This window comes from Mobula birostris, chromosome 1 (assembly GCF_030028105.1).
Source record: "Mobula birostris isolate sMobBir1 chromosome 1, sMobBir1.hap1, whole genome shotgun sequence".
Taxonomy (NCBI): Eukaryota; Metazoa; Chordata; class Chondrichthyes; order Myliobatiformes; family Myliobatidae; genus Mobula; species Mobula birostris.
In genome coordinates, this window is record NC_092370.1 from 222,218,694 (window position 1) to 222,245,509 (window position 26,816).

At 48.3% G+C, this 26,816-nt stretch overlaps 1 protein-coding gene across 5 annotated transcripts in view; it reads left to right on the forward strand.

Moving 5' to 3' along the window:
• LOC140205041 (nesprin-2-like) overlaps positions 1–26,816 on the forward strand; it is a 209,158-nt gene that overhangs the window by 170,782 nt on the left and 11,560 nt on the right. For all 5 annotated transcript variants that reach the window (XM_072272150.1, XM_072272167.1, XM_072272130.1 and 2 more), the window contains 7 exons: positions 459–641; positions 1,115–1,252; positions 11,574–11,768; positions 13,360–13,603; positions 14,477–14,595; positions 22,445–22,571; positions 23,666–23,874. In XM_072272150.1, coding sequence (XP_072128251.1) covers positions 459–641; positions 1,115–1,252; positions 11,574–11,768; positions 13,360–13,603; positions 14,477–14,595; positions 22,445–22,571; positions 23,666–23,874 — 1,215 coding nt within the window. The remainder of the gene's footprint in view (positions 1–458; positions 642–1,114; positions 1,253–11,573; positions 11,769–13,359; positions 13,604–14,476; positions 14,596–22,444; positions 22,572–23,665; positions 23,875–26,816) is intronic.

Consider the following 26,816-nt stretch of genomic DNA (forward strand, 5'->3'; position numbering starts at 1 on the left):
CTCCTCTCCCAAACACTCCCATGAGGGGCTGGGTTGTGTAGATTGGGCAGGAGAGTCCATGCAAGGGTGGCTGACCCAGACATGGATTCGGTCTCACAAACATTCCAGGGTGTGAGTGTGAGGGTGAGTGTCCGTGATGGGCTATGCTATTCCACAGTCGTTCCAGGGTGTCTGGTAAGAATGTGGGTGGGACGGAGGAGTGGCGGGGTGGAGGTCTGTCTGGGTCCAGTCTGACCCAGTCTGGTGCATGTCCCACAAACGTTCCAGGGTGTCTGGTAAGAATGTGGGTGGGACGGAGGGTGGCGGGGTGGAGGTCTGTCTGCGTCCAGTCTGATCCTGACGGGTGCATGTCCCACAGTCGTTCCAGGGTGTCTGGTAAGAATGTGGGTGGGATGGAGGGTGGCGGGGTGGAGGTCTGTCTGCGTCCAGTCTGACCCTGACGGGTGTACGTCCCGCAGACGTTCCAGAGACAGGCTCATGAGCGGTTGACCCAGCTGGAGCTCATTAACAAGCAGTTCCGCCGACTCTGCCGGGAGAACCGTGCCGACACCTCACGCCGCCTCCGGCACATCGTTGCCCAGGGTAACCGGCGTTGGGACGCCCTACAACGGCGCATCACCGCCATCCTCCGTCGCCTCAAGGTAACTGACCACTGCCCCACCATTGCATCTCCTCCACCATCTCAGTGGCCCCAGCCTCACACCCTGTCCCCTCCCCATCCTGTCTCTCCCACTACCACCTTCCCCTCTGTGGTCTCAAGGTAGCCCACCGCCTCTGTGTCTTATCCTCACTCTCCCATCTTGAACATCCCTGCAAAATCCACCCCCACCATCCTCACCCCTGTCTCAATCCAGGGTGGGCCATTGCACCGAGACCCCACCCCACTCCACTCCTCCCCCTCTCCCCATCTCCCCTATCTCCTCCATCCACTCCTCTCCCCCATCTCCTCCATCCACTCCTCTCCCCCATCTCTCCCCCACTCCACTCCCCATCTTCCCCACCCACACCTCTCCTTTATCCCCACCCCCACCCATCTACCCATCTCCCTTTAGAAGAGGATGTCGGACTGGGACTCGGTCAGTAACTCCCACCTTGCCCTCCCTCTGTGTTCCAGCACTTCATCAGTCAGAGGGAGGAGTTTGAGTGCTCGCGGAAGGCCATCGAGGTGTGGCTAACGGAGATGGACCTACAGCTGACCAATGTGGAACATTTTTCCCAAAGCGACATTGTCGACAAAGTGCGGCAGCTCAACGTAAGCATGGGATGAGGGGCGTTGTTGGGGGAATGGACAGAACTAGTATATCATTGATGGACCCAATAGCCTCCTTCCATGCTTTATCCATTCCTTGTGTTGAGTCTGTGCACAACTATATATCGATTAAATAAAAGCATGCACACGGGAGATGGCTATAACTGGTGTATTCACTTGGCAGTGAGAGAGAACAATGTGCATGCATTGACAACAGCACATGTGCAGATAACAATCAATATGTAATGCTGGGGGCGGGGTCATTGCTCTAAGAGAAGTAGATCCATACATTACACTTCTCCCCCTTTAGGGATTAATGCACCATAAAACTGTATATGTACAACACATTAATTTTCCCTTCATAAACCCATATTCCAAATAAACATGTTTTCTCAATAACAGTCCATAACTAACTTCACAGTTAGTTATGAAGGTTCAGTCATTTGGGTGGCACTCTGCTTCTTTCAGGATAGCACCTCTGGACTGTGGAGTAGCATCGTATTTGGCAGATGTCTTGTCAACGATAACGTTCTCGTTCCGCCTCTATAGCTCTGGAGTGGCACCAGGTTTGGTAGGTGCCTTGTCTCAGACAACATTCTAAGTTTCTGGTGTCACGTTGCTGTCAGTGACATCATCACTGAGAGGCAAGTCCGGTGACAGAAATATGTCTGTATTGTTGGATGCAATTGACTCAGGTGTGTTCTTTGGTTGAACATCCAGTATCTGGTCCACATGACGTCTCCATGTATGATCTCCAACATCCACTGTGTACATCAGTGGTCCAGTTCTTGTAGCTGTCCTACCGGGTGTCCACTTGTCTTCTCGGTAATCGTGCATTCGGACTTCCTGTCCAATCTTGAAGCTCCTTGCTGATTCACTTGGCAACTGGCTGAACTGTTTATTCTGTACTTCCCTGGAGGTCTGGCTTCAGGAGGTCTATGTGAGATCTCAGATTCCTGTTCATGAACAGCATTGCAGGTGGTTGATTTATCATCGCATGAGCAGAATTCTGATGCACTAAAAGGAAGATGTCCACCTTGTGCTGTAGAGAAATGTCCTCCTTGCCCATCACTTTAATGGCCTTCATGAAAGATTAGATAAACCTTTCAGCTCACCCATTCATTGCTGGGTGATGAAGAGCTGACTTGAAATGTCTGATACCATTTTCCTTCATGAACATTTGGAATTCTTCCGATGTGTATTGTGGTCTGTTGTCACTCACAATTTGTTCTGGTAAGCCGCCTCTGGTGAAGATAGTCCTTAGAGCGGAGACAGTCTTTGCTGAGGTGGTTGACTTTATTGGTATAACCTCCAGCCACTTCGAATGAGCATCCACAGCAATCAGAAACATGAATGGCCCAGCAAAGTCAATATTTACTCTTTGCTGTGGTGACAATGGCCACTTCCATGGGTGTAATGGTGCCTTAGCATTTTGAACTGTTTGACATCCCAAACAGCTTTTGGCCAAGTCTTCAATATGTTTATCTATTCCTGGCCACCACACATAGCTCTGGGCAAGCCTCTTCATCTTGACTGTACCCAGGTGTCCTTCGTGCAGATTTTCAATCACTCTGGTGTGCAGCTTAGAGGGAACCACAACATGAGATCCACACATCAGTGTTCTTTGACATACTGAGAGTGGGTCTCCTCTTGCTGAGATCTCTGGAAACATAGGGTTACCATGAGCTGGCCATTCTTGCATGGTGATATCATAGACTTTTGACAATGTCGGGACATTCCTTGTTTCCCTTTATATTTTGGATTTTGTTACCGGCAACTGATCCACCAATGTGGTGTGGAACACTTCTGCTGGGTCACGGTATGAAGACTTTTTCAGTTGCCAGTAGTGGAAGATGTGACAAGCCGTCAGCATTGCTGTGTGCTTGATACCCTTGAATTCTATGTCATAAGAGTGGGCTCCTAGGAACAGTGCCCAACATTGTAATCGGGTAGCAATATTCACTGGCATTCCCTTCCTGGGATTGAAAATGGAGACAAGGGGCTGGTGATCTGTCACTAGTGTAAACGTTTGTCCGTAGAGGTGGTGGTGGAACTTCTTTATTCCCCATACTAGATTAAGGGCTTCTCGGTCGACCTGAGTCCAGTTGCGTTCGGCACTCGTCGGTGATCTTGAAGCAAGCGCAATCGGGCATTCAGATCCATATTTCATAGTGTGTGACAAAATGGCTCCAATGCCATAAGGGGATGCATCGCACGCCAGTCTGATGGGCAGGGATGGGTCATAATGGGTGAGCAGTTACCATAGTTACCATAGAAACTACAGCACAGAAACAGGCCTTTTGGCCCTTCTTGGCTGTGCCGAACCATCTTCTGCCTAGTCCCACTGACTTGCACACGGACCATATCCCTCCATACACCTCCCATCCATGTATCTGTCCAATTCATTCTTAAATGTTAAAAAAGAACCCGCATTTACCACCTCATCTGGCAGCTCATTCCATACTCCCACCACTCTCTGTGTGAAGAAGCCCCCCCTAATGTTTCCTTTAAACTTTTCCCCCCTCACCCTTAACCCATGTCCTCTGGTTTTTTTTCTCCCCTTGCCTCAGTGGAAAAAGCCTGCTTGCATTCACTCTATCTATACCCATCATAATTTTATATACCTCTATCAAATCTTCCCTCATTCTTCTACGCTCCAAGGAATAAAGTCCTAACCTATTCAACCTTTCTCTTTAACTGAGTTTCTCAAGATGTTATTAGTTTCTTTGTTTCCTTGAATTCCTACATCTTTCTAACTATTCCCACTTTGCTCCTGTCTGTAACACTGTATTCAATGGATGCAACACTGTAGCAACGTTTAGAAGAAACTGGTGGTAGCAGTTTACAAGGCCCAAGAATGAACTGAGTTGTGACTGATTTTCTGGTTTGGGTGCCTGTAGCACTGCTTCATTTTTTTTCTTGTGATTTACGTAAGGTATGCTTGTCAATGACACGCTCACAATATGAGATTTCATTCTTGAAAAACTCAGTTCTCTCTCTTTGTGCACAGACCATACTCACTCAGCCTTTTAAGCAGTTTACCAAGGTACTGGAGATGCTCTTCATCATTTTTTTGTGAGTCACAATGATGTCATCAAGGTAACATTGTGTTCCTGGGATATCTTGGAGCACTTGGTCCATTGCTTTTTGCCAAATTGCTGGAGCTGATGTGATACCAAAGACGAGATGATGACAGTGGGACAGTCCCTTCTGAGTGTTGATTGTGAGGAACTTCCTGCTTGTCTCCTCAATCTCTGTTTGCAGATAAGCTTGTGACAAGTCAATCTTTGAAAACCTCTCCCTGCCTGCTAAGGATGCAAAAATGTCTTCTATTTGTGGCAGGGGATACTCACCTTAAAATCCCCACATAAGCGAACGGCTCCAGCCTTCTCTTTCTTGATCACTGGGACAGTGGGCATGGCCCAATCGTCCACTCAACCTTGGAGAGAATTCCAGATGCCTCCAGTTTAGGATGCGCTTTATGGAATCTTTGTGTTGCTGTTTCATCCACTTCAATTCTGGCCTTCATGCCTTTGAGTTTACCAAAACTCCTTCTCATTAGCATTAAGCAGCTGTGACAGTCTCTGATTAGGGTAACCATTTGGGTTGCAGTTGCCGGTTGATGCCACACTGAGAGCTTTGATTGTGTGCCAGTCCAGTTGGATTTTTCTCAACCATTCACATTAGAAAAATGCTGGTCCTCTCCTTTTGAATACATAAAGCTCTGACTGCTGTGTTTGACCTCCATACATCACCTTCACTTTTACTTTGCCTTTGGGGGACTCTTTTTCACCTGTGTAAGTCTTTAGCATCACTGAGGTCTTCTCTGTTGGTATCTTAGAAAACAGTCTGTTGTAGTCAGTCTCTGGAATTGTGGACAAAGCTGACACTGTATCCAGCCTGTTGTGACCCATATTATATTGAGATCTGCTTCAGTAATACTATGCAGTTCTAGGCTTAACAGTTCACCTTTGTCAGACTCTGTTGTCTGGTTCTGTTCTACATTCGGTAACTTTATGCATTTGCTTAGTTTTGTGTTTGAGGCTTTTCACTCAGTTATGCTATTTGTCTGCCTTGCACACTTGCTCTATGTGACCTTGTCTGTTACACTTTCTAGAGACTTTTCTTTGAGCCAACAGTCATTTGCATCATGGGAGGATTTGCCACATCAATAACATCTTTGGCTCTTTGCACCATTCAGGGATATTTCACATTCTAGCCTCCTTTTCAGTAGTTCTGCTGCATCTTTTACTGTAGTCTCTTAACTATTGCTATGGTTAATGCCCACTCTAAAGTTAGGTCTCTTATGGACTATGCATGCCACGTACAAGCCCGTCCCTTAGTGCAGCGGTCCCCAACCACTGGGCTGCGGACCGGTACCGGGTCGCAAAGCATGTGCTGCCGGGCTGCGAGGAAACGATATGATTTTGTGATATGAGTCAGCTGCACCTTTCCTCATTCCCTGTCACACACTGTTGAGCTTGAACGCACGTGAGGTCATTACCCGCGCGTCATCCATGTCAGCGCGGGAAGGAGATCAACTCCTCGAGCTTGCAAATGACGGTGGGCTGAAAGGTATGTTTGACATAACATCTCTGCCGGCATTCTGGATCAAAGTCAAGGCTAAATATCCTTGCTTCCATTTCCAATATATCTCTGCAATGAACGCTACAAAAACTAAATTGCGGAATAGACTGGACATAAGGATCCCCCTTCGAGTATCGCTGTCTCTCATCACCCCTCGATGGCACCGTCTTGTTGCAGGGAAACAAGCCCAGGGCTCCCACTGATTCAGCGATATTGGTGTGTTGCAATGATTTTATATGTTCATACGGGGAAAATAGGTGCTGTGTGTTTAATATCCAAATGTTACTTAAAATGTTATGATGCTATTGACTTATAAGTGACTTACATTACCATGTAACAATTACAGCACAGAAACAGGCCATCTCGGCCCTCCTAGTCCATGCCGAACACTACTCTGACCTAGTCCCACCGACCTGCACTCAGCCCACAACCCTCCATTCCTTTCCTGTCCATATACCTATCCAATTTTTCTTTAAATGATAATATCAAACCTGCCTCTATCACTTCTACTGGAAGTTCATTCAACACTTACTTCAAGCTCCCCGTCCTCCCCTGATAATTGACTTATCACTATATTCATGCGAGGAAATGCGCTGTGTGTTTAATATTAAATTTGTTAGATAAACCCTTTTAGAAACGAAATTGAGTGTATTAGCCACTTATCACCTGTATTCCGGTCGTGATTAACACCCCTCACCGAACAGAATTGCCAAAAACGATTTGTAGAAAAAAAATCAGCACGTACAGGCATGCGCAGTGGTGCCTGCACAAGGCTTCATGGTAATTGTAGTCTTTCTCGGGGTAAACACAACGTATTTGACTGCTACTCTTGTCCGTTGGCAACCCTACCCCACCTCCTCCACCCCCCGGTTGGCTGGTATGCAAGAATATTGTCAACATTAAACTGGTCCGCAGTGCAAAAAAGGTTGGGGACCCCTGCCTTAGTGCATCAGAAAGTCCATTTCTAAAGTCACAGTACTGGGAATGTTTGCACAGTTCTGCAATGTATTCAGAAATGCTTTCATCTTTTGACTAGTTCCTTTTGTAAAATTTAAATCTCAGCTATTACCAGCAATTAGGGCTCAAGTGATTTTGTAAAATTATAACAATTTCATCAAATGTCTTGCCTACTGGGTTTCCAGGGTTACTAGGTTACGTTAAGGTTTCAGAATGGCAGGCAGTGACTAGTGGGGTACCGCAAGGCTCAGTGCTGGGACCCCAGATGTTTACAATATATATTAATGACTTGGATGAGGGAATTAAATGCAGCATCTCCAAGTTTGCGGATGACACGAAGCTGGGCGGCAGTGTTAACTGTGAGGAGGATGCTAAGAGGATGCAGGGTGACTTGGATAGGTTAGGTGAGTGGGCAAATTCATGGCAGATGCAATTTAATGTGGATAAATGTGAGGTTATCCACCTTGATGGCAAAAATAGGAAAACAGATTATTATCTGAATGGTGGCCGATTAGGAAAAGGGGAGGTGCAATGAGACCTGGGTGTCATTATACACCAGTCATTGAAAGTGGGCATGCAGGTACAGCAGGCGGTGAAAAAGGCGAATGATATGCTGGCATTTATAGCAAGAGGATTCGAGTACAGGAGCAGGGAGGTACTACTGCAGTTGTACAAGGCCTTGGTGAGACCACACCTGGAGTATTGTGTGCAGTTTTGGTCCCTAATCTGAGGAAAGACATCCTTGCCATAGAGGGAGTACAAAGAAGGTTCACCAGATTGATTCCTGGAATGGCAGGACTTTCATATGATGAAACACTGGATGAACTAGGCTTATACTCGTTGGAATTTAGAAGATTGAGGGGGGGATCTGATTGAAATGTATAAAATCCTAAAGGGATTGGACAGGCTAGATGCAGGAAGATTGTTCCCGATGATGGGGAAGTCCAGAACGAGGGGTCACAGTTTGAGGATAAAGGGGAAGCCTTTTAGGACCGAGATTAGGAAAAACTTCTTCACACAGAGAGTGGTGAATCTGTGGAATTCTCTGCCACGGGAAACAGTTGAGGCCAGTTCATTGGCTATATTTAAGAGGGAGTTAGATATTGCCTTTGTGGCTAAAGGGATCAGGGGGTATGGAGAGAAGGCTGGTACAGGGTTCTGAGTTGGATGATCAGCCATGATCATACTGAATGGCGGTGCAGGCTCGAAGGGCTGAATGGCCTACTCCTTCACCTATTTTCTATGTTTCTATATTTCTATGTAAGAGTACGTTCCTGGGCCCATTAAGCTAAGACGTGCAGGGCTTTCTTCGCGTTGTTCACGTTACAATACAGTTCAACTCTCTTGATGTATGATTCCCATCCTTCATTAGCACTATCAAATTTCTCATCTTTCCCAACCAAAGCCATTGTCATGTTATTTTCACTTTAAATTCAATGTGTCTTTCACTGTCATGGGTCCTTCAGCTTTCTTGTACTGTTTCGTACCATAACTGTCGGTGCAGTTCATGAGATATTTTCTGACACACAGGTTCATACTTGTCGCCAAGTTGTTGTGTCTCTGCACAACTAATTATCAATTAAATAAAAGCACGTACGTGGGAGATGGCTTTAACTGGTGTATTCCGTTGCAGCGAGAGCGAGAGAGAAAACAATGCACATGTGTAGACAACAGATCAATACGTAGTACTAAATGAGGGGGGGTCATTGCTCTAAAAGAAATAGGTCCATACATTACACTTTAAATCGACTGTTTACCTCCTATTGTTCAGGTGAAGCTGCTCCCCAATCACCACCAGTTTTCCTGCACGCAACTTTCTGGAAACTTAGTTCAACAACTCAGAGAACATAGAACATCGAACAGTACCACACCATAGCCCACAGTGTTGTGTTGACCTTTTAATCCACTCAAGATCAATCTAACTCTTCCATCCTACATAATTTTCCACTTATCTAAGAGTGTCTTAAATGCCCCTAATGCGTCTGCCTCTACCAACATCCCTGGCAGGGTGTACCACAAACTCACCACTCTCTGTGTAAAGAGCTTATCTCTGACATTCCCCTATACATCCCTCCAATCACCTTAATTATGCCCCTTGTATTAGCCATTTCTTTCCTGGGAAAAAGCCTCTAATTGTCTACTCTATCTATGCCTCTCATTATCTTGTATACCTCTATGAAGTCACTTCTCGTCGTCCTTTGCTCCAAAGTGAAAAACCCTAGCTCTTGAGTAAGCAATGAGGCCATCTAACGAATAAAGCCCTCTCTTAATTAGTGACAGAAAACACAGAAGCAGGCCCTTTGGCCCATCTCATCTGTGCTGATCAAGTTGCCATTTGGCCCCTGTTCCAAACATTTGATATCCACATGCCCGTCCAAATGTCTTGTAAACATTATAATTGTTTCTGCCTCAATTGCTTCCTCTGGCAGCTTGTTCCACACACTCACCACCAGTGTGGAAAAAACTGCCTCTCAGATTCCCTTAAAATCTTTCCCCTCTCACCTTAAACCTTTGCCCTCTGGTTTTGGACTCCCCTCCCCTTAGGGAAAAGACTGTGACCATTCACCTTCTCTACACCTCTCATGTTTTTTTTTATAAGCCTCTATAAAGTCACCCCTCAGCCTTCTTCGCTCCAGGGAAAACAGTCCCTGTCTGTCTGCCTCTCCTTGTAGCTCAAGCCCTCCAGTCCTGGTAACATCCTGTGAATCCTTTCTGCACCCTCTCTAGTTCCATTGTGTCCTTCCCACAGTTGGGTGACCAGAACAGTACTCTATACTGTCACGGTCCGGTCCGTTGACTCCTCATTTCATTTAATTTCCTTTTCCCCGTGTTCCACTGGGCTCCTTGATTAGGGCACCTGATCCTCATTCGAACCGGCAGCATAAAAAATCCGGCTTACATCTACTCACTGCTGGTTCATCACCCTAGCCAGAGTGCCTGTGCTCATCCCGAGGACCACCACGAATCGTGGACTCTTACTTGCTTCGGTGCATGTGGCTGCTTAGTGAATTCAGTCGTTTTCGTGTCCGGCCGTTTTGCTGCTACTCCAAGTCAAGATGCGAATTCTGTCATTTTCATGTCCGGCTGAGTGTTTCTGGCTGGTTGCCACTGCTTCGAGTCAAGATTCGAACTGTCTGTTGTTGTTTGGTTTAGTCGTCTCGCTTCCAGCTGAGTTGGTCCGGCCGTTTGTTGCTGTTCTGAGTTGGGTATTCTGTCTCTTCATGTCCAAGTCCAGGTGCCGAGTCCAAGTCCAGGCTCCGAGTACAAGTCTAGTCCGAGTCCAGGCTCCGCAACCAAGTCAAGTCCAAGTCCAGGTTCCGCGTCCAAGTCCAAATCCAAGTACAGGCTCCGTGTCCGAGCTCCTCCTGTTTGTTGTCCCGCATCCACATCCGCATAAGCATTTAATCCTCGCTCCCTGGCTTTCCTGGCAACTATTAATAAACACACTTCTGTTAATGTTACCTCCGTGTCTGTGTCCTGCACTTGGGTCCACTCCCTATGCCCCTTTGCAACAGATACTCAACCTCACCAATGATTTGTACTACTGTAACTCCACTTCCCAATGGGTGTACACAGTGCCTCGGCTGGTGTGGCACACCTTCATCACCCGGTGTACCTGCAGATGAGATATATTACATAGAACAGTACTGCACTTGGACATACCATTCGGCCCACCATGTGGTGCTGATCCTGATGCCAATTTATTCTAAGTGTCCTCCTCCATTACCCTCCATTCCATTCATAGTCATGTGTCTGTCGAAAACCCTTTTAAAGTACATCAAACCAGCTGCTTCCACTGTAGCCCTGGTAACTCATTCCAGGTACCTACCACTCTCTACATTTATATATTAAAAAAAAACCTGCCCCTCATGTTGCCTCTGAACTTCCTCTCTAACCTCAAAACCATATCTTGTGGAGTTTGACACTTCTACCTTGGGGAAAAGATTCTGACTGTCTACCCTATCTATGCCTCCTATTCCATCAGCCTCCACTGTTCCAGAGGAAACCACCTCAGTGTGTCCAGCCTCTCCTTATAGCACCTTCTCCAAAAACCAATTCTTCTTTTTCTAAGGGGGTGAACGAAACCACATGCAACACTCCAACTGCGAACCTGACTGAAGTTTTATGCAGCTGTAGTGTGATTTCTTGACTCTTGTACTCAGCACCATGACCAGAGAAAGCAAGTGTGCCAAGTGCCTTCTTTACCACCCTACCAAACTGTGGCACCACTTTGTAACTTGGGGATTCACTATGTTGGTGCCAGAAACATGGCAGCACCTGCAGGCTGCCTCCCTCAGACTGTGTTGGTCATTGACACAGACAATGCATTTCACTGTATATTTCAATGTTCGTTCGTTATGTGCCGTGTCGTATGACGTGGGTGATCATGGTCATTCCATGACCATGGTTGTTTCTTGCCATTGCCTTCTTCTGGGCAGTGTCTTTACAAGATGGGTGACCCCAGCCATTATCAATACTCTTCAGAGATTGTCTGCCTGGCGTCAGTGGATGCTTAACCAGGACTTGTGATATGCACCAGTGCTCATACGACCATCCACCACCTGCACCATGGCTTCACGAGACCCTGATCGGGGTGCTAAGCAGGTGCTACAACTTGCCCAAGGGTGACCTACAGGCTAGTGGATGGAAGGAGTGCCTTACACTTCCTTTGATAGGAACATATCTCCACCCATCCACCCAATATTTTGATGTACATGTGATAAATAAAGCTAATTTTTAATCTTTATCTAATCTTTAACTGCCCGGGTCATCTCCTCAGGCCTTTCAGCACGAGATCACCCTCAACACCAACAAGATCGACCAGCTGATCGTGTCTGGGGAGCAGCTGATTCAGAAGATCGAGCCACTGGACGCCGTGGACATCGAGGAGGAGCTGGAGGATCTGCATGCCTATTGCCAGGACGTATTCGGGCGTGTGGCACGCTTCCATCAGCGTCTTGTGGCCGTACAGCCAGTAAGGACGATATCGATATGATTGGAAAAACTCCAGAGAAAATTTACAAGGATGTTGCCGGAGCTTGTGGCTTAGTGAAAGGGGAAGGCTGAATACATTAGAGCTTTATTCCCTGGGGCGTAGTGGAATGGGGGGAGATTTTATAGAGATTTACAAAATTATGCGATGTACAGATAGGGTTGGTTGAGGTCAACCATGGTTGTTCCATCCTAGCTGTTGGAAGTAGTTGCCATCAATCAATACGCAGGCCAGGGCAGTACCATACGGAGAACAAGCTGTTGCCTGTGGAGCGGGTTCCCCCTCTACGCAGCTAATGAATTCAAAGGAACGGCAGAGACTGATACAGTTTGGCACCAGTGGCATTGCAGGAGATGCCAGTCAGCATTGAACTCAACTTAGGACTGCCTTAGGGACTCCAGATCTGAATTTTTCCTCGTGGTTTACTCCCGGAGGCATCCCCCTGAGTGGGTATAGCCGCAAGGCAGTGGAAGTTTGAGATCAGAGTTTTCCTTCCCCTAGCTGAGCTGCCATCATGGCTGATGAGCCCTATCTGCCCGAAGCGACTGGTTTTAAAGTAACCCTCCTTTGCCCCTTCTTAAAAATAGAGCTCTTAAAGATAGCAGAGTGAAGGGATATGGGGAGAAGGCAGGAAAAGGGTACTGATTGTGGATGATCAGCCATGATCACAGTGAATGGTGGTGCTGGCTTGAAGGGCTGAATGGCCTACTCCTGCACCTATTGTCTATTCTGCCAGTAGGAATGGTTCCACCGGGCTCAGAAGCTAAGCCACGTGTGAAGGTCAGGAGCTGGTCCTGGTTCTCAGAGGCTATTCCAGAAACCCACTATTGGGAGCATTTAATAGGTAGTGGGAGCTTATTGTCTCGTCACCCCACCCCCCACCCAACCCCCAGCTATAACAACCTTAAGGAATAGAAAGGATAAATACAACATATTTTCACATCACTGAAATTAACAACAATTAAATATACTTAAATAATCATACAAATTTAAAATAAAGTTTCCATGTAACAGACCGGACAGTGGAGCAGGGAAGTGACTATATGATGATAGGTGAGGAGGATATAGAGGTACAGTACCTTCAGCGGGACCCTCGGGTCAGATGGGGTGCTGGTTTGTGAGTTGGGCTGTGGAAGGGAATTGAGTGGGTGGGGAGAATCAGTGAAGATGGCGAGTGTTGGTGGGCTATGGGTAGGGATTGAGTGAGTGGAGGAAGGGTTGGTAATGGGGGGCAGGGGGAGGGAGACTGGCTGTGAGGGGGATTCAGTGGGTGGGGGGAGTGTGTCAATTGGGTTGTGGGAGGGGAGAGTTGGTGATGGGGGAGGGGGGCGTCCGTGGGCTGTGTGAGGGGATATGGTGGGTGGGGAGAGTGTCCATCATCTGTGGGAGTCAGTGGGTGGACGGTGGGGAGTCGGGGTGGGGGGTGAGGAATCAGTGGGTGGGGAGTGGGGAGTCAGTGGGGGGGGTTGGGGGGTCTGTGGGTGGGGAGTCTGAGTGGATGTTGGAGACTTGTTGGATGTTGGTGGGGGGGGGGTTCTCCACAGGCTTTGACACCTTGTGTTCCCCACTCCAGGTGTGTGAGGATGTGGATCCGTGTTTACGGGAGGCTGAGGGGGTCGAGGGTCCCGGGGACAGGCTGGAGCCTGGGGAGGTGTCGCTCTCAGTGCCAGCCCCACTGGACAGCGCCCCGCAGCACCGGTCGGGCCGGGAGACACCAGTCAGCGTGGACTCCATCCCGCTGGAGTGGGACCACACAGTGGACGTGGGGGGCAGTTCCTCACAGGATGAGGATGAGTTCTTGAGCCCCCTGGCCAGTGGTGAGTATTGTGGGTGTGTGTAATAGTGTGGTGGATATATCGGGTGTGTAGAGCAATGTAATGTGGTGTGTGTGTGTTGGCAGTGTCGCGGAGGACTGTGCAGGAGCAGAAATGTAGTTAGTACACCATCCCTGTCGTTGAGATCGAGGTTCTCACAGTGCTCTTGAACATCAGACTGCTCCATCAGTCCCTCATCCCTGGAGCAGCCCCTTCAGCTGCTTCTGCAGCACCCAGGGGTGCCTGATCCCAAGCCAGCACCCAGGGGTGCCAGTTAACACCCCTGGCTGGTGTGATGCTTCCTGTCCCGGCTCTTGGCGTCTCCTCATCGCCTCTCTCTTCTGTTGCCATTTGCTGACGGAGACGCAGGTGTTGGCAAGACCCACTCCCTCCTCCGATCTAGCCCATCCCCATCCCCCTCCCCACTCCCCCCCCTCCCCGTATGCCCCACAGACACACCCCCACGGTCACACTCACCCCACCCATCTCCTCTTCATACCCTCACCATCTTTTCACCCCCTCACCCACCCCGAAGACAACCCCCAGTTACATTCCCTGTCCCCAGCCCACACCACTAACACCACTCCCCCTACCCACTCCTCCTACACCCCACAACCCCCTCTCTCTAACTCAGATTAGTCAATCCCATGCCTACAGGACATGGTGTGTGTGCGTGTGTGTGGAGACGGTGATGCGGATGGGAGTTCAGGAATTCTGGCACCAGCTCCCCTCTCCTGTCTCCCGTCTCCCGTCTGTGGGGCGGGGAAGGTGACCGGGCTCAGCTGGAAACTGAGGCTTGTGGCCTGAGCAATTGCTTTAAACACTCTGTTTCCCGCACCCCACCCCCCCATCTCATCTCACCTCCCATTGTTGCAGGAGATCTAGCCCAGGCGTCGACCGTCTGGCACCCAGGCACCTCCGGGGACAGGGTCAGGACGAGCGAGCAGCAGGCAGAGACCGGACCTCCTTGTGACTCAGCACATCGCCAGGACTACGTAAGACTGGGTGCAGGTGGCACAGAAACCGGCCGGTCGAGGGCAGGAGGCTGTGCCCTGTGGAGGAGGGGAAGGGTGGGGCACTTGGAACGGTGCAGACAGCAGGTTGAATGAGGGGAGTGCCTATAGAGTCACAAAGCATCGAAACAGGTCATTCAGCCCATCTAGTCCATGCCGACCCAGATTACCATCTAAACCAGACTCACTTGTCTCTGTTTGCCCCATATCCCTCTAAACCTCTCCTATCTATGTAGTTGTCTTTTAAGTATTCTAATTTTAACAAACTCCACCAGCTTTACATCAGCACTGATTGTGGTTCAATTCCTGCTGCTGTCTATAAGGAGTTTGTACATTCTCCTCCTGTGACCACATTCCAAAGACGTATGGGTTAGCCTTAGTGAGTTGTGGGCAGGTTATGTTGGTGCCAGAAGCTTGGTGACATCTGTGAGCTTGTCAGACTATGTTGATCGACACATTACACTGTATCTTTGGACGTACACGTGACAAGTGAAGGTAATCTTTAATCACTTACTGTACTCATCACCCTCTGTGGAAAAACTTGCTCCTCAGTTCCCTTTTAAATATTTCCCCTCTGACCCTAAACTTATGCTCCCTGGTTTTGGACTCCCCTACCCTGTGGAAAAGACTGTTACTGTCCACCTTATCTGTGTGTGCCATAATTGTAAAAAGTTATGAGGGACAAGGGTAAGGTGGAGATGAATATTCCGAGGTCAGCGTCTGAGGAACCTGTACTTGCAGAGGTTTGGAAGAATGAGGGGGGATCTCATTGAAATCTTATCCAATATTGAAAAGCCCAGTTAGAGTGGACGTGGAAAGGATGTTTCCTATTTTGGGAGAGTCTAGGACCAGAGGGCACAGCTTCAGAATACAAGGATGTCCCTTTAGGAGAGAGATGAGAAGGAATTTCTTTAGCCAGAGGGTGGTGAATCTATGGAATTTATTGCCACTGACGGCTGTGGAGGCCAGTCACTCCGTGTATTTAAAGTGAAGACAATAGACAATAGGTGCAGAAGTAGACCATTTGGCCCTTCGAGCCTGCACTGCCATTCTGAGATCATGGCTGATCATCTACTATCAATACCCGGTTCCTGCCTTGTTCCCCTTGATTCCCCTATCCATAAGATACCTATCTAGCTCCTTCTTGAAAGCATCCAGAGAATTGGCCTCCACTGCCTTCTGAGGCAGTGCATTCCACACCTCCACAACTCTCTGGGAGAAGAAGTTCCTCCTCAACTCTGTCCTAAATGTCCTACCCCTTATTCTTAAACCATGCCCTCTGGTACTGGACTCTCCCAGCATCTGGAACATATTTCCTGCCTCTATCTTGTCCAATCCCTTAATAATCTTATATGTCTCAATCAGATCCCCCCTCAATCTCCTCAATTCCAGCGTGTGCAAGCCCAGTCTCTCTAACCTCTCTGCATAAGACAGTCTGGACATCCCAGGAATTAACCTAGTGAACCTATGCTGCACCTCCTCCACAGCCAGGATGTCCTTCCTTAACCCTGGAGACCAAAACTGCACACAATACTCCAGGTGTGGTCTCACCAGGGCCCTGTACAAATGCAAAAGGATTTCCTTGCTCTTATACTCAATTCCCTTTGTAATAAAGGCCAACATTCCATTAGCCTTCTTCACTGCCTGCTGCACTTGCTCATTCACCTTCAGAGACTGATGAACAAGTACTCCTAGATCTCTTTGTATTTCTCCCTTACCTAACTCCACACCATTCAGATAATAATCTGCCTTCCTGTTCTTGCTCCCAAAGTGAATAACCTTACACTTATTCACATTAAACGCCATCTGCCAAGTTTCTGTCCACTCACCCAGCCTATCCAAGTCACCTTGAATTCTCCTAACATCCTCATCACATGTCACACTGCCACCCAGCTTAGTATCATCAGTAAACTTGCTGATGTTATTCACAATGCCTTCCTCTAAATCATTGACATAAATCGTAAACAGCTGTGGTCCCAATACCGAGCCCTGTGGCACCCCACTAGTCACCACCTGCCATTCCGAGAAACACCCATTCACTGCTACCCTTTGCTTTCTATCTGCCAACCAGTTTTCTATCCATGTCAATATCCTCCCCCCAATGCCATGAGCTCTGATTTTACCCACCAATCTCCTATATGGTACCTTATCAAATGCCTTCTGAAAGTCAAGGTACACCACATCCACTGGATCTCCTGCGTCTATCTTACTGGTTACGTCCTCGAAAAACTCCATTAGATTAGTCAAGCATGATTTGCCCATGGTAAATCCATGCTGGCTCGGCCCAATCTTATCACTGCTATCAAGATATGCTGCTGTTTCGTCTTTAATAATGGACTCTAGCATCTTCCCCACTACTGATGTTAGGCTAACAGGGCGATAGTTCTCTGTTTTCTCCCTCCTTCCTTTCTTAAAAAGTGGGATAACATTAGCCATTCGCCAATCCTCAGGAACTGATCCTGAATCTAAGGAACATTGGAAAATGATCACCAATGCATCCGCAATTTCCAGAGCCACCTCCTTTAGTACCCTAGGATGCAGACCATCTGGACCTGGGGATTTGTTAGCCTTCAGTCCCATCAGTCTACTCATCACCATTTCCTTCCTAATGTCAATCTGTTTCAGTTCCTCTATTACACTATGTCCTTGGCCCATCCATACATCTGGGAGATTGCTTGTGTCTTCCCTAGTGAAGACAGATCCAAAGTACTTAATAAATTCGTCTGCCATTTCTCTGTTTCCCATAACAATTTCTCCCAATTCATTCTTCAAGGGCCCAACATTGTTCTTAACTATCTTCCTTCTCTTCACATACCTAAAAAAAAAACTTTTGCTATCCTCCTTTATAGAAACATAGAAACATAGAAAATAGGTGAAGGAGTAGGCCATTCGGCCCTTTGAGCCTGCACCGCCATTTATTATGATCATGGCTGATCATCCAACTCAGAACCCCGCCCCAGCCTTCCCTCCATACCCCCTGACCCCCGTAACCACAAGGGCCATATCTAACTCCCTCTTAAATATAGCCAATGAACTGGCCTCAACTGTTTCCTGTGGCAGAGAATTCCACAGATTCACCACTCTCTGTGTGAAGAAGTTTTTCCTAATCTCGGTCCTAAAAGGCTTCCCCTCTATCCTCAAACTGTGGCCCCTCGTTCTGGACCTCCCCAACATCGGGAACAATCTTCCTGCATCTAGCCTGTCCAATCCCTTTAGGATCTTATACGTTTCAATCAGATCCCCCCTCAATCTTCTAAATTCCAACGAGTATAAGCCCAGTTCATCCAGTCTTTCTTCATATGAAAGTCCTGCCATCCCAGGAATCAATCTGCTGAACCTTCTTTGTACTCCCTCTATGGCAAGGATGTCTTTCCTCAGATTAGGGGACCAAAACTGCACACAATACTCCAGGTGTGGTCTCACCAAGGCCTTGTACAACTGCAGTAGTACCTCCCTGCTCCTGTACTCGAATCCTCTCGCTATAAATGCCAGCATACCATTCGCCTTTTTCATCACCTGCTGTACCTGCATGCCCACTTTCAATGACTGGTGTATAATGACACCCAGGTCTCGTTGCACCTCCCCCTTTCCTAATCGGCCACCATTCAGATAATAATCTGTTTTCCTATTTTTGCCACCAAAGTGGATAACTTCACATTTATCCACATTAAATTGCATCTGCCATGAATTTGCCCACTCACCCAACCTATCCAAGTCACCCTGCATCCTCTTAGCATCCTCCTCACAGCTAACACTGCCACCCAGCTTCGTGTCATCTGCAAACTTGGAGATGCTGCATTTAATTCCCTCATCCAAGTCATTAATATATATTGTAAACAACTGGGGTCCCAGCACTGAGCCTTGCGGTACCCCACTGGTCACCTCCTGCCATTCTGAAAAGGTCCCGTTTATTCCCACTCTTTGCTTCCTGTCTGCTAACCAACTCTCCACCCACACCAATACCTTACCCCCAATACCGTGTGCTTTAAGTTTGCACACTAATCTCCTGTGTGGGACCTTGTCAAAAGCCTTCTGAAAATCCAAATATACCACATCCACTGGTTCTCCCCTATCCACTCTACTAGTTACATCCTCAAGAAATTCTATGAGATTCGTCAGACATGATTTTCCTTTCACAAATCCATGCTGACTTTGTCCGATCATTTCACCGCTTTCCAAATGTGCTGTTATCACATCCTTGATAACTGACTCCAGCAGTTTCCCCACCACCGACGTTAGGCTAACCGGTCTATAATTCCCCGGTTTCTCTCTCCCTCCTTTATAGGAATATAGCTATATTCCTAGCTAGCTTGCATTCATACCTCATTTTTTCTCCCCGTATTGCCTTTTTAGTTAAGTTCTGTTGCTCCTTAAAAATTTCCCTATCATCCATCTTCCCACTCACCCTAGCTCTGTTATACTTTTTTAACGCTATGCTATGTCTGACTTCCTTTGTCAACCACTGTGGCCACTTTCCCCCCTTTGAATCCTTCCTACTCCGGGGGATGAACTGATTTTGCACCTTGTTCATTATTCCCAAGAATACCTGCCATTGCTGTTCCACTGTCGTTTCTGCTAGGATATCCGACCAGTCAACTTTGGCCAGCTCCTTCCTCATGGCTCCATAGTCTCCTTTGTTCAACTGCAATACTGACACTTCTGATCTGCCCTTATCCCTCTCAACTTGCAGATAAAAACTTATCATATTATGGTCACTACCTCCTAATGGCTCCTTTACTTCAAGATCACTTATCAAATCACTTATCATTGCACAACACTAAATCCAGAATAGCCTTATCCCTGGTCGGCTCTCATACAAGCTGTTCCAAAAATGCATCCCTTAGGCACTCTACAAACTCCCTATCGTGGGGTCCAGTACCAACCTGATTTTCCCAGTTCACCTGCAAGTTGAAATCCCCCCATAACTACTGCTACATTTCCTTTGCCACATACCATTATTAACTCCCTATTCAACTTGCACCCAATATCCATGCTACTGTTTGGGGGCCTGTAGATAACACCTATTAGGGTCTTTTTACCCCTACTGTTCCTCAGTTCTATCCACACTGACTCTACTTCTCCTGATTCTATGTCCCTCCTTGCAAGGGACTGAATCTCATTCCTCACCAACAGGGCCACCCCACCCCCTCTGCCCACCTTTCTGTCCCTTCGGTAGCATGTATACCCTTGTACATTCAATTCCCAGGTCTGATCCCCCTGCAGCCATGTCTCCATCATCCCAACAACATCATAGTTACCCATTCACACCTGAGCTTCAAGCTCATCTGCCTTATTTCTGACACTTCGTGCATTCAGTTATAGAATTTTTAACCCATTTCTCCTCTCTCTATTTAAATCGCTGCCTATTATGCGTAACCCAGCTCCCCAAACTCTCACTGGGCTATACGCCCCTTGAATTTTGTTGTCCTTCTTAAATTTACTTACTCTTTCTACACATTTAACTCCATGCTCCGTCAGACCATCCCTCTGCACATGTATCCTCCTTATCACTCGTTCCGCCTCACCTTTCTCTACTTCACACTTAATATTCCGGAACCGTGTAATCCCCACCTGTCCTTTATACTTCATCTCGCTATCCTCTCTCACATTCTGGATCCCTGCCCCCTGCAAATTTAGTTTAAACTCCCCCAAGCAGCACTAGCAAACTTTCCTGCAAGGATGTTAGTCCCCCTCCAGTTCAGGTGTAAACCGTCCCGTCGGAACAGATCCCACCTTCCCTGGAACAAAGCCCAATTATCTAAAAACCTGAAGCCCTCCCTCCTGCACCATCCTCTCAGCCACGTATTGATCTGTATAATCCTTCTGTTCCTCGCCTCACTCGCACGTGGCACAGGTAGCAATCCTGAGATTGTTACCCTGGAGGTCCTGCCCTTCAGCTTCGCACCTAACTCCCTGAACTCACTACGCAGGACCCCCTCACTCTTCCTACCCACGTCGTTGGTCCCTACATGGACCACAACATCTGGATTCTTGCCCTCCCTCTCAAGAATAACCTGCACCCGATCTGAGATGTCCCGGACCCCGGCACCAGGGAGGCAACATACCATCCGAGACTCCCGATCTCCCCCACAAAATCTCCTATCTGCCCCCCTGACTATAGAATCCCCTGTCACTACCACTGTCCTCTCTTCCCTCCTCCCCTTCTGTGTCGAGGGTCCAACCTCAGTGCCAGAGACAGGACCACTGCAACTTGTTCCTGGTAGGTCATCCCCACCAACAGTATCCAAAACGGTATACTTATTGTTGATGGGAATGGCCACAGGGGTGCTCTGCCCTCATTGCCTGCTCCCCCTCGATCTCCTGACAGTCACCCAGTTGCCTACCTCCCGATAACTCTTATCTATCTCTGTCTCTGCCTCCCGAATGATCCGTAATTCATCCAGCTCCAGCTCCAATTCCCTAACTCGCTCTGATAGGAGCTGCAGCTGGATGCACGTTCTGCAGGTGTGGTCATCAGGGACAACTGCATTGACCCTGACCTCCCACATACTGCATATGGAGCACACCACTGCTCTAACTATCTCCCCCATTACCTGATCCCAGATTAATCAGAATAAATGAAAAGGTACCTACCAACCTTACCTTTTTTCCTCAGCAAGCACGTACTCAGGCTCACTGATTACCTCTCACTGAAGACCCCCTTACGCCGAAGCCCACTGAGCCAAAGCCCAGCACTCTGCTCCCGCGCACTCTGCTGCCTGCACCGACGCTGCCCGCGCCTGAAAGTGGGCCTCTTTTTAAACTCCGCGCTCGCCGCTGACGTCACCCGCGCCTGTGCAGTTTTACTTTCCTCCTCAGGTAATGCCTAGGTAGTCCCAATCTTCCTCGGCCTACCTACAACGGCTGATCCTCCGACCCTCCGATCTCCAGTCGTCCGTCGACCTCGAGTACTCCTTGCTCCCGCACCGACGCTGCCCGCGTCTGAAAGGTTGATAGGTTTCTGATTAGTAAGGGTGTCAAAGGTTATGGGGAGGATGAGGTTCAGAGGGAGAATAAATCAGCCATGAGGAATGGTGGAGCAAATTCAATGGACAGAATGGTGTAATTCAGCTCCTGAGTCTTATAGTCTTATAAAGAAGTGGCCTGGCCAACCTCTCCCCATAACTCTTAACCACATCTCACCCTTAACCAGGTCTCTCCTGTTAAGATAGGGCCAGTCCATGTCACTAGACCCAAGTTGCCACTTCCCTCTCATTCCCTCAGAGGAAGTCTAGCGTTGCACCCTTTCTAGCAGGACCCTCTACAAGGAAACCTTCAGGACACATTTTACAACTCCACCCTGTCAAAGCGCTTTTCACCATGCCAATATTAGTGCAGTTAACATCGCTCACGAATCACCATTTGTCTGACCCTAGGGAGTGTGTGATGGGATATTGTGGAGGGAGCTTCACTCTGACTTTGGAAATGTATAAGGGAACAGTGTAGAGGAAACTTCACTGTCTGACCCCTGTGTGGTGGGATAATGCAGAGGGAGCTTCACTGTGTGTCTAACCCTGGGAGTGTATGATGGGACAGCGTGAAGGAAACTTCACTCTGTCTACCTCCGAAACTGTGTGACGGTACGGTGCAGAGGGGGCTTCACTCTGTCTACCCCTGGAAGTGTGTGATGGGATGGTGCAGAGGGGGCTTCACTCTGTCTACCCCTGGAAGTGTGTGATGGGATGGTGCAGAGGGGGCTTCACTCTGTCTACCCCTGGAAGTGTGTGATGGGATGGTGCAGAGGGAGCTTCATTCCAATGTTGGGAGTGTATGATGCATTGACCTGTACATTAACTCCTATACTGAGTCTCACTCTGTGAAACTCCTCTAGGCTAAACTCCTTTCAGAAGGTTCCGGAAGCACAGAGGATGTCCAGCGAGTGCCGGATGACCTGAAGAATAACTTTCCCCAGGACGCGGGATCCGTGGAGACGAATGTTTCGGATCAGCCCATGGCAGGTGAGGGTCGGGGGTCAGGGATGGGTGAGGATTTGGGTCAAAAAAGGGTGAAGGATGAGGGGCTAGGGGTCCAAGATGGACAAAATGTCAGGTGGTCAAGAGTGGTCAGAGATGGGCAAAGGCTTAGGGTTATGGGTCAGGGGAGTGCCAGTTGGGTTGGCTGGTCAGTACCCTTTCCACAATTACTCACCTGGGCAACTCTAACAGCCCCTCCCAGGTCCCACACTTCAAGCCACCCCCCCCCCACCCTCCCGGACCCACACCACTCCCAGTTGGAAGAATCTCACCATTTCATCTCCATCACTGGATCTATCAGAATCAGGTTTACTATCCTGAAATTTGTTGTTTTGTGGCAGCAGCACAGTGTAAAGGCACGAATATAGTTATAATTGACAATATAGTAGATGAACAGTGCAAAAGAGAAGGAAGATGGAGGAGAGGAGTGCTGTGTACTGTGTGGGAGCACCATCATCAGAAGAACTGCAGCCTTTTAAGGGAGATCTCACCATCCCTCCCCACCCCACCTCTTTGAGGACACAGAGCGGTAGGAGTGTATTTGGCCTCTTTGTCCCAGTCCAGAGCAGCCGTCTCGTCTCTATGCCCCCTCTTGCTCTGAGTTCCCGGGCTTGGTGCTCTGGGCGTCCCTGGGGCCTGAGGTGGAGGAGGAAGGTACGTGCTGTTCTGGGCTCAGGTGGAGCATGGTAGTGTAGCGGTTAGCACAACGCTTTACAGCATCAGCAAAGCAGGTTCATGTCCCACTGCTGTCTGTTAGGAGTACTGGACGTATACTTTCCCTGTGGCCTCCTCGGCTTCCTCTGGGTGCTCAGTTGTCTTCCCGCGTTGCAAAGGCGTACGGGCTCTGCTTAGTCAGCTGCAGGCGTGCTACGTTGGCGTCAGAAGCACGGTGACACTTGAGAGCTGCCCCCAGCACATCCTTGATTTGTGTTGGTTCTTGACGCAAACGATGTTGTTCAAAGGCTCGTTTATTATCAAAGTATACAACTCTGAAATTCTTCAGTTCTTCTGTATGTTCCGATGCACGTGTGACAAATAAAGCTGATCTTGAATCTCTGACCTGTCCTGGCCGTGTGCAGGCATCGTGCGCTGGAACCTGCTCCATGCCCAAGCTCTCAGCAAGGAGCTCCTGGTCAAGCAGAACCTACAGCAGTGGCAACAGTTCAACTCCGACCTGGATCACGTCTCCACCTGGCTCAGCCATGTTGCACCCGCCCTGGAGGCGGCTCGGACCCCGGAGACCCCCAGCACCCTCACCACCATCCAGGAGAAGATGCGGAGCCTTGGGGTAAGTCCCATGTCCTGTACACCTGGCCCTGCCAGTCCAACGTCTCCCGGTCCCACACCTTCCCCCCGATTTCCCCCCTCCCCACCACATCTCACATCTCCACGACCCAAGTCTCCACTCCTACTTGCGTATAGTTTTGGTCTCCCTATTACAGGAATTCCGTTGCCAAGCTGGAGCGGATGCAGGAGAGGTTTATGAGGATGCTGCCCAGCTGAGAGGGTTTGAGTTATAGGGAGAGGTTGTCCATGCTGGACGTTCATTCGCTGGGGTGAAGGAGAATGAGGGGTGAGCTCATAGCAGTTTATAAATCATGAGGGGTTTGGATAAGCTGGACAGTCATCATCTTTCCCCCGGGATTGAGGAGGGCACAGATACAAGATAGGAGGGGAGAGATTTAAGAGAGATTTGAGAGGTAACTTCTATACACAGAGGGTAGTGAGTACTTGGAATGAAGAGCCAGAGGATGTGGTTGAGGCAGGTGCAATTGTAACATTTAAGAGGCATTTGGATAGGTGAAGAGGGGAGAGACTTGGAGGGTTCTGGGCCGAATGCAGGCACTAGAATATCAGGGAGGATGCTGCTGGCATAGAACATAGAATAGTACAGCACAGTACAGGCCCTTTGGCCCATAATGTTATGCCAACCCTCAAACCCTGCCTCCCATATAAGCCCCCACCTTAAATTCCTCCATATACCTGTCTAGTAGTCTCTTAAACTTCACTAGTGTATCTGCCTCCACCACTGACTCAGGCAGTGCATTCCATGCACCAACCACTCTTTGAGTGAGTATTGAGCAGTGGTGCCCTGGGGAAGAGGCACTGGCTATCCACTCTATCTATTCCTCTTAATATCTTGTACACCTCTATCATGTCTCCTCTCATCCTCCTTCTCTCCAAAGAGTAAAGCCGTAGCTCCCTTAATCTCTGATCATAATGCATACTCTTTAAAACAGGCAGCATCCTAGTAAATCTCCTCTGTACCCTTTCCAATGTTTCCACATCCTTCCGATAGTGAGGCGACCAGAACTGGACACAGTACTCCAAGTGTGGCCTAACCGGAGTTTTATAGAGCTGCATCATTACATCGCGACTCTTAAACTCTATCCCTCGACTTATGAAAGCTAACACCCCATAAGCTTTATTAACTACCTTATCCATCTGTGAGGCAACTTTCAGGGATCTGTGGACATGTACCCCCAGATCCCTCTGCTCCTCCACCCTACCAAGTATCCTGCCATTTACTTTCTACTTTGCCTTGGAGTTTGTCCTTCCAAAGTGTACCATCTCATACTTCTCCGGGTTGAACTCCATCTGCCACTTCTCAGCCCACTTCTGCATCCTATCAATGTCTCTCTGCAATCTTTGACAATCCTCTACACTATCTACAACACCACCAACCTTTGTGTCATCTGCAAACTTGCCAACCCACCCTTCTACCCCCACATCCAGGTCGTTAATAAAAGTCACGAAAATTAGAGGTCCCAGAACAGATCCTTGTGGGACACCACTAGTCACAATCCTCCAATCTGAATGTACTCCCTCCACCACGACCCTCTGCCTTCTGCAGGCAAGCCAATTCTGAATCCACCTGGCCAAACTTCCCTGGATTCCATGCCTTCTGACTTTCTGAATAAGCCTACCGTGTGGAACCTTGTCAAGTGCCTTACTAAAACCCATATAGATCACATCCACTGCACTACCCTCATCTATATGCCTGGTCACCTCCTCAAAGAACTCTATCAGGCTTGTTAGACACGATCTGCCCTTCACAAAGCCATGCTGACTGTCCCTGATCAGACCATGATTCTCTAAATGCCCATAGATCCTATCCCTAAGAATCTTTCCCAACAGCTTTCCCACCACATATGTAAGGCTCACTGGTCTATAATCACCTGGACTATCCCTACTACCTTTTCTGGACAAGGGGACAACATTCGCCTCCCTCCAATCCTCCGGTACCATTCCCGTGGACAACAAGGACATAAAGATCCTAGCCAGAGGCTCAGCAATCTCTTCCCTCGCCTCGTGGAGCAGCCTGGGGAATATTCCGTTAGGCCACGGGGACTTATCCGTCCTAATGTATTTTAACAACTCCAACACCTCCTCTCCCTTAATATCAACATGCTCCAGAACATCAACCTCACTCATATTGTCCTCACCATCATCAAGTTCCCTCTCATTGGTGAATACCGAAGAGAAGTATTCATTGAGGACCTCACTCACTTCCACAGCCTCCAGGCACATCTTCCCACCTTTATCTCTAATTGGTCCTACCTTCACTCCTGTCATCCTTTTTTTCTTCACATAATTGAAGAATGCCTTGGGGTTTTTCTTTACCCTACTCACCAAGGCCTTCTCATGCTCCCTTCTTGCTCTTCTCAGCCCCTTCTTAAGCTCCTTTCTTGCTTCCCTATATTCCTCAATAGACCCATCTGATCCTTGCTTCCTAAACCTCATGTATGCTGCCTTCTTCCACCTGACTAGATTTTCCACCTCACTTGTCACCCATGGTTCCTTCACCCTACCATTCTTTATCTTGCTCACTGGGACAAATTTATCCCTTACATCCTGCAAGAGATCTCTAAACATTGACCACATGTCCATAGTATATTTCCCTGCAAAAACATCATCCCAATTCACACCCACAAGTTCTAGCCTTATAGCCTCATAATTTGCCCTTCCCCAATTAAAAATTTTCCTGTCCTCTCTGATTCTATCCTTTTCCATGATAATGCTAAAGGCCAGGGAGTGGTGGTCACTGTCCCCCAGATGCTCACCCACTGAGAGATCTGTGACCTGACCCGGTTCATTACCTAGTACTAGATCTAGTATGGCATTCCTCCTTGTCGGCCTGTGCACATACTGTGACAGGAATCCGTCCTGGACACACTTAACAAACTCTGCCCCATCTAAACCCTTGGAACTAATCAGGTGCCAATCAAT